Here is a 14,456-nt window from a genome sequence, read left to right as displayed (position 1 = left end):
AAAGTTCCTGAAAAGTAAAAAGGGAGTAAAATTGACATTGCTGATTTTAAACCATGTCATATTAAGACATAGAATAACCAGTCAGGTTGAGTTATGTGATATATATGAGTACCTAACAAATATCATAATTTTGTTATGGTAATAATGCAGTTATTATAAATCATGGAAAAATTTTATTGATTATTGACTCTAAGTAATAAAATCTACATATTGATGGCATCAGATGCTTTACTTTGTGTATCTACTTAGAAAAAAATGATTTTAGAAGCCTTCCATTCTGTGTCTAAGATCAATACTGATAATCTTATCAAAACAATTGGTTATGTATCTTTTTAAAAAAAACTGTCATGAATTGTTTTCTGCGATGAAAACACTGGCATTTTGATTACACTTGATTCAAATCATTTCATTTATTTTTCAGGTATCACCAAATTATCCGAGTCCATGCCAGTCATGTCACTGTGATCCGGTTGGCTCCTTAAGTGAAGTCTGTGTCAAGGATGAGAAAGATGCCCGCCGAGGTGAGGACAGTAGAGAGCTGCCGCCCTGATGACAGGATGGCGGCCTGTCAAACACCATCCTTTACAGAGACTTTTGCAGGAATTCCGTCCACACCGTCAGGATTCTGACATCTAACAGTGTGCTTTCGAGGACCCCATTTTTATTCGCCATAATAATTTATTTTGTGCTAAACTATAATGTTTGAAAACCAAAAAAAAAAAAGAAATATAAAAGAAAAGAAAGAAAGAAAATAGATCATCTGCTCTGATATATGTAAAAGAGTAACATGGCATTTTATGATAGAGATAAATTCTGGGAAATTTGTCTTAAAACGTTTAGTTGTAGAAATGTCTTAGTCTGCATTATACAAACTAATGATATCACCAGGCAATATAATCTTATGGGTCCACTATCATTTATATGACATCATGAGGAAAATGATGTTATATGAGTTAGTCATGTGTGTGTGTGTGTGTGTGTGTGTGTGTGTGTGTGTGTGTTTATGTCTGAAGGATGTAAGGAGAGTATAAAGAGAGAAGGTGTTTATGTATAAATCATACATATCATACATATGTTTTTTTTAAGTCCTGTTACTTAGACTCTTCTGCAACTTCCACTGGGTCCAGTGTAGGTGTATGGCAGTCTCACTGAGAGATTTGTGTGCGGCATTGAGAAGCAAATAGATCACATTAAGAGAAGTAGGTGATACCAAGTGTGCTGTGCATGAAGGACTAGACAGTAGTACTATGAGTTGAAACCCCATGCTCTGAGGAATACATTTCACAATAAACTCTCAACATCAAGCAATCAAATGGCAAAATGGTAAAATTCATATTTGGGAGCTAATTTCAGTATATTTGCTCTGGGTAATTTGAGCAGCATCTTTAAAGTAGCAAGTAATGAAGACTGCGTATTTCTGCCCTAACACCTTTGAAATTAAATCCTGCCATCATAAATTCTTTCCTTTTTTAATGACAAGCTAACTACAATTATCAATAGTATTAAGTCACCAATCAAAATTAGTGCATTATTCAAAATGCTATTAGAAATAGAAAAATTAGCCAGGCAGTCATGGCACATACCTTTAATCCTAGTAATCAGGAGGCAGAAAGAGGCAGGCAGATCTCTGTAAGTTCAAAACCAGCTTGGTCTACAAGAATTAGTTCCAAGGCAGGCTCCAAAGCTACAGAAAAACCCAGTTTCAAAGAAAAAAGAAAAGAAATAGAAAAATTAGAAAAAATAAATGTTTCATATAGTGGTAGCTTAGAAGCAAAAAAAATGAAATTTTATAAAGAAAAACTTTAATATTGCCCCTCCTTTTTTATTTTATATTTTACCTTTACTGGATACTCAAAGGGAACTGAAGGTGTTGATATTTGAGTCTCCATATGGGTGATGGCTATTGAACCAGGCTCCTTGGGAAGAGCAGCACATGCTCCTAACCACCAATCCATCTCTCCAACTTCTATAATCAGTATTGTTTTGAAGCAAAAGTCTAACAAAATTACTTTATTAATTCTTTATCAATGTAAACTGAATGCTTATGGTGTTACATCTTCCATATTTCATGGCCCTAATTAGTATCTATCCAGCAATTTTACTTTTCTCCCTCCTTTCCCGACATATGCATATGTTCTTTGTGTTTGCTATTTCCAGTCATACTTTACAACTCCTGTGCACATTATGCAAACATACTCTTGATAGTAATAGAGTGTATGCTTGACTTATTTGTGTTTAATATTCATTTTGTTCAGTAACATGACATCTTATTATGATGTATTCTTGCATTTCATTACCCTTTGTTATGGTCTGATGAAGATCATATTTCATTGATTGGCTCTTATTTTGAAAGCTTGTTTCTCGCATTCATTCATTCAAACATGTTTCCTATCTTCATCACCAAAGGCATGAACAACAGACAGCAGTCTTCACCTTACAGACCAAAGGTGTTCTTTTGGCTGTATTATCTGTAATGTTTCTCTGTCAAAAGAACAGGGAAATTATAACAACTTTCATCTCCCTCCTCCATGTCTGAAATCTGTTCCTATGGATGCCTTCTTTTTGAAAGTTAAAAAGGAATATTAATTTGCTGAGAATTTTATACACTGTATGTTTATCACACTCACCTCACTACTCCAATTCCACCCCCATTCAGCCTTTTCTTTAGCATCACTGTGGGCATAAGGGCAAGAACCATTGTTAACTCGTAAGTGGTCCATCTTTATTCCAAAGGACGTCCCCATCTGTTATGGTGTTCTGGGCAGGCTTGATTGTGTGCTACCAGATATACTCAAGACAAAGCTTATTCTTTCCAGTGTTGTGTCACAAGCTTTAAACTTTATGGAAAGCACCCCTTGGTGTGTGTGTGTGGATACGTGTGTGTAGGTAGGTACATGGGTATGGTTTTCAGGCATTTATGTGTGAAGTTAAAAGTTAACACAGGTTGTCTTCCTTCACAGCTGTCTACTTTGTCTTTCAAGACTAGGTCTCTCTCCAAACCCAGAGATTATCCATTGATTACACAGACTGGCCATTCATCTCCAGTGATCTGCGTATTTCTGCAGGGCCTAATCCTACTTTCCAGGCTGGCTTTGCATATGTACACTGACTCACTCAACTTCCATGTGGGTTCTAGGAACCAAAACCCATATCCTTGTGCTTGCACGCTCCATTTACCAAACCATCTCTCCAACGTTTATGCCTTTTTTTTAAATACTTTTAAATCTATTTATTTTATGTGTTTTGCTTGCATGCATTATGTGCACTATATGAGTGCTTGGTACTGGCAGAAGCCAGAAGAGCTTGTTGGATCCCCAGAGCTGGAGATACAGATGATTTTTAGTCACCATATTGTGCTTGGAACCAAACCTGGTTCCTCTGTAAGAGCAACAATGTTCTTAATGGCTGAACCATCTCCCCAGTTCCTCTGAGATTATTACTTAGACTCCAGATCCTTTAGTTATAGATTTACTGATGAACAGAGAAAGAAAGCCATATAATAAACATGAACGGAGCTCAATATGAATTCACAGACCTGGAGGAGAATGTTCAGGACCTGTACGGGTCAGCACCAGATCCTTAGTGTGTATAATGGCTTTCAGTTTATAGTGTTCTTATTGAAATTCCTGGCTGTGAGAAAAGATGTTCTTCTGATTCTTGTGCCTTCTCCTGGAGTTGTTTTCCTTCTGTTCATTTGTCTTGTCCAACTTTGATGTGATAGTTTTAGACTTATCTTATGTATTTTATTTTATATGATTATATATAAAAATCAATTAATGAATGAATGAAAATTTAGCCACTAGGGTAAAAGCGAGCAACCAAACTGTCACATATACTTGCTAGGAGAGGGAAAGTCAGTTTTCTCCAAGAGAGTGAGTGACACTGGGGATATTAACCACAGCAGTACAGGCCTCATGCACAGGAGTAGCTGACAAACATAAGGGACTACATAGTTTTTGTGTGTACTTTTATTTGGTTACAGTTTGGTGTGTGTGTGTTCTCTTTTTGCGTGTTGCTGTATTTTGTTTTTTAGGTTTTACTGTTGTATTAGGTTTTTGTTTGTTTTTTGAGAAAGTACTTCAAATTGAATGGGTTGGGAAGGGAAGAGAATTTGGAGGAACTTAGGGGAAGGGAAGAATAAGGACCAAATACGTTTAAATTTAAAATTGCTTTAAATAAAAATTAAAAAACTAATTTTGTGATCAGAATTCAACTTAAGAGTTACTATAATTCAAACCTCAAAAATTAAATAGTGTGTTTCCTTCACAAGTGCTGATATGCAATGCTTCTTCTGCAGGTTTAGGACCTGGATCTTGTCACTGCAAGCCTGGTTTTGGAGGCGTGAGCTGTGATCGATGTGTGAGGGGATACACTGGCTATCCAGACTGCCAACCTTGCAACTGCAGTGGCTTAGGAAGCACAAACACGGACCCTTGTGTTGGACCCTGTAGCTGTAAGGTTTGTAGTTTAATCTAGTTGTGTCTCACTGTTGAGACAGAGGACAGCATCACTTGGCTTCTCTGTTATGCCTGCTGCCATTAGGCATGTAAAGCTTCTCCTGTGCATATCTTTTAAGTGCATAACACTCCTGTAGTGTCATTAAATGCTAACCAGGATCACTGCCACCCCTGCATTTATGTAAATTCTACAAATACATAGGCCCCCTTAGTGGTCTATGTCATTTTATAACAAATGATTTTTCTCCCATTGCACAAAAATGTGTGTACAACTTGAAAAGGTAGTTGTTTCAAATTTGTATGTATATACTTTTGCAGCTACTTCTGAAAAGAATTCTGTCAAAGATTTTAAAAAAAATAATCCCCTGAAGTCTGAGTGGAGATAGGTCTTACAATTCTCACCATATTTGAATTCTTCCATCTAATTACCAAAGTGTAAGTAGGCATCGTTGAGTTGATTAAAGATTCAATGTGTTCTCCCATGGTTACTTTAAGAAAGGCCATTTTATTTTTGTACACAGTCAGCCAATAGCTTGTCATGTTAACAATAAAGGACATATTACACTGGTAGCATTCACACACATAGGAAACAGAGGCATGTACAAGTCTGAAAAGATGAGACTGATTTACTTCAGCTACAGAAGTCTGTTCCATGCTACTCTGATTAGTGCGTAATTGTTTTAACTGAGTGCATGAGCAATCTTTTAAAATGATGGCATGCCATATTATTACCAACATGAAAGTAATTTTGATATCTTTTATGGAGAATTACAAAGCAAGACAGTTAAATTAAGATTTTAATAGCCTTTTCTTTCCTTTACTAATTTATTATGCTTATCTAGGAATATGTAATAGTTGGTGTGTATTTCGTATATATGCATAAATATTATGTCATAATAAAATATTTTAATATCAATACGTATTAGAAAAAGCATTTATAAAATATGTTATATGGTATATTATAGGTATAATTTATGTATGCTTACTATATATAATAACAATAATAAAACTACATACATTTGTTTACATAATAGGCATGTATTATTTTAGAGACTATTGAAGCATTTAGAGACTATTTAAGATGATTTATCTTGAGGTTGAACCACTTACTGCACACAGTGAACAGAAAGCCATTGTGAAAGCTTTCTTGCCTTGAATATAATAAATTTTCTAGATTTAGTGCATTTCATTCTGGTATTATCTATAATGAAAACTCTCTCTAAGACCAGCACTGGACAGCAGTGATTGAGTGGTGGCTTGCTTCAGGAACCACTGCCTCTGCCCCCACCCCCACTCCATCCCCTGCTGAATGCTGCTGGGGCAATCCTACAGCCTCAGTTCTTCTTCTCGTATATGCAATGTGAAAGCCCTTGTTTTTTTCCAAAGTGCTGCAGGCATCTCTCATGTTTGTCATTTACTCCAGTGCAGGACAGTTAGAATTAAGCTTAAGGTGGCAGAGGCACTTCATGAGTCTGTAGAATACAGGAATTCAAGCAAGAGAAAGGATGCACTTTTAGATACATACTTTTGAAGAAAGGTTGGACATCTGCTATGTTTAAGGAAGGATTGATAAAGGAGAGGGGCAAGGTTCACTTCATTGGCTTCTTTGGGAGATAGAACCAAGAAGGTGGAGACAGGAGAGCTCTGGTGATTAGCTGTGCTCACAGGGAAAGTTCCTGAAGCTGGCTAAATACCAATTCATAAGAAGAGAGACTGTAATTCTTATGAGAAAAATGCCACCACAAAGACACTTCATGCTCTAAAGACAACACTGAAATGCTACAATAAGCAGTAATTAAGAAATTATAGAAAAAGCGGCGGGCCTGCTTTTCATCCCGCCCGGCTCCCACATGGCTAGCCTAGCCCCCGAAATAACACCTCACAAATTGTATTCATTTAAACATTGCTTGGCCCATTATATCTAGCCTCTTCTTGGCTAACTCTCATATCTTGCTTAACTCATATTTAGTAATCTGTCTAGCACCACGAGGTGTGCTTACCGGGAAGATTCTAGCCTACATCCATCCTGGGTTGGAGCTTCATCGCTTCTGCCCTGGAGAGGAGAGGCATAGCGATTGCCTCACTTCCTCTTCCTCCCAGCATTCTGTTCTGTTTACTCCACCCACCTATGTTCTAACCTATCAGGCCAAGCAGTTTCTTTATTAACCAATTGACTTTCCTCCATCAAGAAATCATAAATAAGATTTAAAAATTAAACAAATAGCATCATTAAAATTTAAGTCATTCACAAGTGAGATATTTTAAATAGAAGGCATTAGCATTTAAGAAATCTTATGAAAACAATTTGCAGAAAGCAAATTTCATAAGATGCAAGCACAACTGTAAAAATATAAAAAGTATACACACAAAATGAATGAGTTATTTACACCAAAAATTATGTCACAACATAATTAAATCATGGTATTTTATAATGAAATATGTAACAATGTACAGACAATGCATTGTGATGAATTGCCCATCACCTCTCATTTGTAAGAATGATAAATAGCTAAGTATTTAAAACAGCATGCATACAATTAAATACTGAAAGGAACACCCATTAGTGCAGAAAGGAATGAGGTATCTCCTTTTTAAAAAATGTATGATTTGAAATAGTTGTGCCAACTGTTTGAAAAATAATATTGTAAACAGAGGCTACTTTTTTATTTCCCAGCCACCCACACCCGAACAATCACACAGAAACTGCATTAATTACAGCACTGGTTGATGACTTAGGCGTATTTCTAGTTAGCTATTACATCTTAAATTAACCCATTTCTATTAATCTGTGTGTCTTCACAAGGCTGTGGCTTACTGGAAAGTTTCCAGTGGCATTCTTCTCCTTTGGCAGTTGTATGACATCTCTTTGACTCTGCCTCCTTTCTCTATATATATTTATCTCTGTTCTGATTTCGTGCCTGGCTTTACCAATAAAGCAACATATATACAGAAGGACATTCCACATCATCTTCCATTTTATGTATAATTAAAAGGGAAGGTTTTAACTTTAACATAGTAAAAGTACATATAACAAAGCAGTCATCAAGCAAGAGTTATAGTTACAATATTTAGTCTATTTACACGTGGCAAATTAAGGGAAATACTCTATCATCTATCTTTGTGATTATAAAGTTTCATATCTAATTTATCTTTTATCATAATGAAGGAAAACTATAACTATCTGTCTTCAACTCTTTGAAGATCCCAGAATATAATATTGCCTAAGTAAACAGAAAGTATATTGTAAGCAACTTTCAAATCTCTAGAATTGACAGAGACATCTTGCTTTCTAGACAATCACCCGAAGTTCTTCTATAATGTTGAGGCATCAATCTTCAGCCTACAGGCCCATAGTGTCTGGCAGACTTTTCCATGAAGCAGGAAATTTGAAGACTCTTTTGCCTCTAGTGGCAGTTGGTCAGTCACTTTCTTCTGTGTCCTGCAGAATGTCTGACAATCTTTTTTTATGAAGCAAGAACCCCAAAGGACTATTTCACCATCTTTTGGCAAGTTCAGCAGTAATTTTTCTCTAAGTCCTGTCTGTTCGGTTCATATGGCATACCATCAAGCAGTCCAGGCAATAGCAATTTCTTGCCCAAATTATGTTGTCACATTGAAAACAAATGAGTTTCTTCAATGTCTATCACCCTCTCTGAAATAATTGGTGCTGCCAGAAGTAGATATGTCTCTCTGTTGAGAAAAATCTAAGTTCTTAAAATATTTTAAGTGCCATACTCTATAGGTCTTTGAAAGGTTTAAAGAAAGGTCCATCTGAAATATATCTGTACATCTAGAAAACCTAACTAACAAAACTACAGTTTGGCTATTATAGATGACTATCTATTAATCTGTATTTCTTAATTATACATTACATTTTTAAAATGAGAACTCAGTAGAGCATGAGACTCTTAATCTCAGGGTTGTGGTTCATGTCTCATATTAGGCAACAATTTTTTGGCATACCAAAGAGATCACAATAGTCCAGAATGAAATATAACAAAGGTTTATTTATTTGGGAATAAACTTATGACAAGGGTAGCAATCCACAGTCCTCTGTGTGAGCTCAGAACTGGAACCAAATCCAGCAGCAAAGAGAGCCATACATGTTTTTTCATCTGGACTTATAGTACATGAGACCATATACAAAATAAACAGGTATCTTAAAGGCTATAGGCTGAAGGAGTTCCTATAACATAGTACAGATCAAAATCTTTATGAGAAGAAAAATGTTATTGGATACTTACAATAAAATGATAAGTTTTTTTTTTTTTTTGATTTTTCGAGACAGGGTTTCTCCGTAGCTTTTTGATTCCTGTCCTGGAACTAGCTCTTGTAGACCAGGCTGGCCTCAAACTCACAGAGATCCACCTGCCTCTGCCTCCCGAGTACTGGGATTAAAGGCATGCGCCACCACCGCTCAGCTAAAATGATAAGTTTTATTTCAGTATAAAGTATGTATGTAAGCATGTATATTCATGTAGTGAAAAAATAATTGACTTTAAACAAGTCTTTATTTCAGAGAGAATCAGTTTTCTTTAAGCATGTGGCCCCTGTTAGGTAGTACAGTCAGGTGGAAGGCAGACATCCAAGAGCACACAGACAACACAACCTGGACACGAGTTTAAACAACATGACACAAAAGTTGGTGGGCAGGGAAAGGGAAGAGTGGAGGTAAAGGGGGAAATGAATGTGATCAAAAACGGAGAGAGCTCTCAAAAAACAAAGTGACAAAAATAGTCAGGAATGTAAAACGAATTTTAAAATGTGGATCTAGCTGATACTACCAAACAGCACAGACAATCTGGGGAAATGGAAATGAATGTTTGTCATTGTTATTAGGATGGATTAGTACCACTGACATCCTCAAGATGACTGTCCCTGTGCTCTAGAAATGTCAGGACTAAACATTTATCATAAACAAGTTGAACAATACATTTTTTTAATGTGCATAAAAGATGTTTTATACATAAATAGGTGGTATAATGCAACTAAGAAAAATAATTATCAGAAAAAAATTCCCAAAATGAATTATGGTAACCTCCCTTTCCTTGTCTGTGTATGTAACCTCTGTATGTTCACCTCATCATGGGATGAACAAATAGGGCTAGATAGCTACTGCTATAATACTTGCTTAAGATGCACAAAACCCCTAGATTTGATCCCAAATACCATCAAGAAAACAGGGAACAGAAAAAAAAGTTTGAAAAGCAATTGTATATATGGAACACATGTACACTTTTCTGTTTAACCAAATAAGTTCAGGTAACAATGATTGACATGTCTTGTACATTGTAGTCGGGTTTGGAATTAATCTGGGGATGGTTTAGCTGAGCAGAAGGATACACAAGGGTCAGAAAGTTGAAGCAAGATTTTATCTAAAAAGCTGAGTATCAGTGATTTGGGGACCCACTAGCTCTTCTGCAACTAATTCCTCAGAGACACGAAAAGTAACTAAATCTTCACTCAATCTAATAAAAAGAAACAACTAAAGTGAGCACAGTAAATCTACTTGCATAAGGACTGATAAGTTCCAGAAATTTCAGTTAAAAAAGGTTTGCCATAAAATTTGCATTCATGTCAATTTGAAAACATTTAATAATTGTAAATTTTTGTGGATGAACACTCATGTAAAAAATTTTTAAATATACTCTACGATACCTATTAAATTTAGAATGATAGTTGACTAGAGAAAAAAATACAAAGTTAGAGCTGAAATTAAATGACAGACCGCTGTGTCTAGTAATAAACATACAGGTAAAGTAAATACGTACAATATCAGTCCTGTCTGATTACTAGGTGGTAGGTAAGTGATATTACACAGCATGCCCCTTTCTGAATCTCTAAAATAATTTCTAATTTAAAATATAGATAACTGGTGATAAAAAGGAATTTTCATGTTTAACAGGGTTTAAAAAGTTCATAACACTTGTAAAATATCAACTACACTGCTACTTTTTTCACACAGGTTTTCTCTTCTTGACTTCTATGGAGAATAATATTAATAAATATGGGCCTCATGTTTCTGAATATGAAAATTAGACAAAGTGTTTCGAAATTGCTATGCCTTTTCCAAGCAGTTGAAAAGTCTTACCTTTTGCAAATCATGGTGACAAGTCTTCTAACTGTAACAGCTACCTCCCTCTTGGTCATTGCACATATCCTGGTAACACATACTAGAAGTTGCCCCTTTGTAGTTTGGTGTTGTGCTCTTTATTTCAAATGAGTTGGAATGTAGAATGTGACAGATACTCTAGCCTGTCCTTGATCCCAGAAGGAACACATGGCTTTGTTTTTACCAAAATCTTAGTATAAGATGATAAATTAGAGTCCGTGCTTCATTTTATTTTGCTTTCTATTTATTGCATTTTCTGTTAAGACCTTAGTAGTCCACAAGACCATCGGGCCTCAATGTTCCTGTCTGGATTGATTGTGAACATCTGCTACCATTTCTAGATATGATTAAATCCTCAGTCCTCAGGCTTTCAGTGATTGTAGTTTTCTTTTTTTTTCTTTTTTTTTCTTTTTTTTTAAATTTATTTATTAAAGATTTCTGTCTCTTCCCAGCCACCGCCTCCCATTTCCCTCCCCCTCCCCTAATTAAGTCTCCCCCCCTCAGCCCGAAAAGCAATCAGGGTTCCCTGTCCTGTGGGAAGTCCAAGGAACCCCCCCACCTCCATCCAGGTCTAGTAAACCGGACTCTCTGAACATAATGGACAATGAGGACTACTGAGAACTCAAGAACAATGGCACTGGGTTTCTGATCCTACTGCACGTACTGGCTTTGTGGGAGCCTAGGCAGTTTGGATGCTCAACTTACTAGACCTGATTGTAGTTTTCTAAGTTCTTTCAAGCTGCTTAGGAAATTTCATCTCTCCTCTTGTTTATTTTGTCTGATGATTTTAGTCTCTGCTTAATTTCCACTTTTTCTTCAAAGATTTTTTGAATCTCCTATTAGGAAGCATTCTTCTGTGACAATCATTTTGTAATTTCCCTTTAAATATTTTCTGCATTTGAATCCTATTTGTGTCTGTCTTACCTCTGGTGATGGGATGAAACCTATGAAATGCCTTCATCATCACACAAAAAGAAGGTAACACAATGATTATAACAAAGAAGAGAGGAAAAGAATTGAAACATTATGAACTTTGGCAGTCCATTATTTGTCCCATTTAATACTGCATAATTATATATATATATACAGCAATGATACTGAGTATTTCTTTTTTTTTTAATTTTTTTTATTTTTTTGGTTTTTCGAGACAGGGTTTTTCTGTGGTTTTTGAGCCTGTCCTGGAACTAGCTCTTGTAGACCAGGCCGGTCTCGAACTCACAGAGATCCACCTGCCTCTGCCTCCCAAATCTAAATCTTATTAGGTGTGTCTAGAAAACAGATCCTCTGTACAGAATTGTAGATCCAAGTGCAGTTATTTTTGGTTGATTGTTGCTTTGATTTTTCACAACTCCTGAGAAGAGTCCACTCATTGTCTGGTTCTTTTTGGATATTTTCATAATTTGTACATTCTGAATTTCCCTCTTCGTTATTTGTGTTCAGGAATAGCTATCCCATTAGTTTATAAGACTAAAGTCATAACATTTCTACGAAGAATCTTGTTACAAATAATTTGATCTTTAATCAAAATTTCATAGAGAAAACATAACAGTAACATAAATCTCTCTCTCACACACACACGCGCGCACACAAACATACGCAGACATACACACATGAGTGAGAAAGATTCTTTACTTACCCAACAGTATATAGACTCCTCTTACCGTTCTTTCTGTCTAAACCTTTCCTTTGGGCTTCATCCTCACGTCTAAGAGTGTCTAATAAGAACCCTCATAAATCAGCCTCTCGTGAGTCCCTCGTCTTTCCAATTAGAGCAAACTGCCTTGCCTTCTGCAAGCAAGTTGCTGGGGAGTTTTAACAAGAATTGTTCCCATTTTTAATACTCCCTGTTGGTAGCTTTCTCTGGCTTCACCCTCTTGTGTTCTGTTTATAAAGCCCCACTTATCCTTGGTGCATTTAGAACGAAGCCCTGTTTTGCACTGAGATCTTATTTGAATAGTTACTGGGTAAAAAACCGTGTTTGACCATGTAAACTAGTAAGTGGGTATTCCTTTTAAACAACATTGAATAAAACTTAGTTTGTGAGAAGTGAAACTCTCTCATTTCTTTTCACCTTTCCCTAAACCAATTATTATCTAAAGAATATGCACTCAACAAACACTGCTAATTAAGTATTTATCCTTCTATGTGTTAACTTATTTCAATACTAAGACACACTAAAATAATTATGGAAGAAAAACATATAATTGACTACACAGGCCTCAAAAACTTAGCGTGACTCCAAAATTTCTGAAGCAATTATCATTAAAATAAAAAATAACTTAAATATCACTGTAAATGTTCTCAGGAACTGTGTCAATGGAATTCCCAGTTGACTAACGATCAGTTAAACACACGCTGTGGAAGTTGTACCTAATTTATAAGGTTGCAGCTTCATGAGACCCGAAATGGAAAAGCTATTGTGACTCTATTTCTCCAGAGAGAGGCTGTACTGAGGAAGCCATCGTGAAAAGAAAATTGATGTCAACTCAACAGCATCTGACGTGAAGGGAAAAAAAATAGCTACATAGAAAGGCTTTTCAAATTTAGCTTTTTTTGTGGCAAAAAAAATAGTTGTAAAGAAAGAAAGGACAGACACTTAGAGTCTTTTGTAGGATAGACTACAATATCTTTTAATTAGGCATTTTTGCTGTGTGTAGTCAATGGAACTATGAGAGTAAAGTGAGCATGCCTTCCTGAGGAGAAGGGTGTTATTTCAGGAGGAAAAAAAAACATTAATTTTATATATGAGATAAGTGTGTTCCTACAGTAAATCAATGCACGCAGTTCTAAGGGTTCTTAGTTAAGATTACGATGATAATATGACCAGGCATGCCCCTTGAGTGCCATGGTAATAAAAAATAGTTTGAATATGTTGAAAACGCTGGTCTCAAGGAAAGTGACACTTTTAATATTACATCATGGAAGAATGTGCTATCTATTACATGGAATATTTACAATGAGAAATCCATAGGCTATGATTGGTTCATATTTAAAAGTTAGTATATGCAGTTAGAACAATCAAGAAATGACCAGTGAATGTTTATTAGGAATAATTATTTCCAGAATAAAAGCGAGAAACATGGAAATTGTACCATTTCATTGGCTTCAGTGCAGAAACTATCATTAAATATGTAAATTTGCAAATCACTAATGGACTCTAAACACTTAAAATATCAAAATAAATTGACAAAAGGTGCCCTCCAGAAGTGATGAGAGATTTAATGGAGTAAACTCTGATTGCTTAGATAAAATTAAGAGACATTTAATATTTTTGAAACATCAAATTATACTGGTGACTCTTTAAAAGGCAATCAGTACAAAGAAGTAACAGAACAAAAAGAAGGGAAAATATCATAATGAAAAACAGCTCTCAATGTTAGAAGTTCGAGATGTGTTATTCTCCCACCTGCAGTTTGGGGATCAGTGGGATGGTCTGCCAATCTTAGAATGTAATAAGTAGGAAAAGAACAAAAACCATGGTTTTTATCTACTTATTTCAGTAAATAGCCTTTAGTAGGTAACCACACTTAAAAGGCTCCCGGGTGCAGAGGACAATGTTACAATAGCTTAAAACAGAATACATCTTTTGTATCAATTCTGTCACTTTTCTGCTTATTTTTCCTTCAGGGACTTGGGGGCTGTGGTGGTAATCTGATGTCAGCCATGGCATATGCTCTTTGTACAATTTCAGAGCAGGATTTTTTTTCCAATGTGGACTAGGATATCTGTACATTTTCCAGTTGTTTTTGCCACAATCCTCTGGAGAAAAGTTTTCTATTTCCTACCATACCTGGACTAGAGACACAGACCTCTGACTGGATGAATGAGTCATAGGCGGAAATAATGTGCAAAGCATTTATTAACAATTTGATGTGGGTAACAGAGGG

General features: G+C 35.8%; 1 protein-coding gene across 3 annotated transcripts in view; it reads left to right on the top strand.

Annotated features, from left to right (window-relative positions):
* The window catches only part of Lama2 (laminin subunit alpha 2), a 583,059-nt gene that overhangs the window by 252,760 nt on the left and 315,843 nt on the right, over nt 1–14,456 (top strand). For all 3 annotated transcript variants that reach the window (XM_041653904.1, XM_041653903.1, XM_041653905.1), the window contains exons 9-10: nt 422–521; nt 4,298–4,458. In XM_041653904.1, coding sequence (XP_041509838.1) covers nt 422–521; nt 4,298–4,458 — 261 coding nt within the window. The remainder of the gene's footprint in view (nt 1–421; nt 522–4,297; nt 4,459–14,456) is intronic.

This window comes from Microtus oregoni, unplaced genomic scaffold, assembly GCF_018167655.1.
Source record: "Microtus oregoni isolate MIOR12 unplaced genomic scaffold, Mior012 000006F_ref0000085, whole genome shotgun sequence".
NCBI lineage: Eukaryota > Metazoa > Chordata > Mammalia > Rodentia > Cricetidae > Microtus > Microtus oregoni.
The sequence above is the reverse complement of the archived record's forward strand: the minus strand, read 5'-3'. Positions and strand labels throughout refer to the sequence as shown.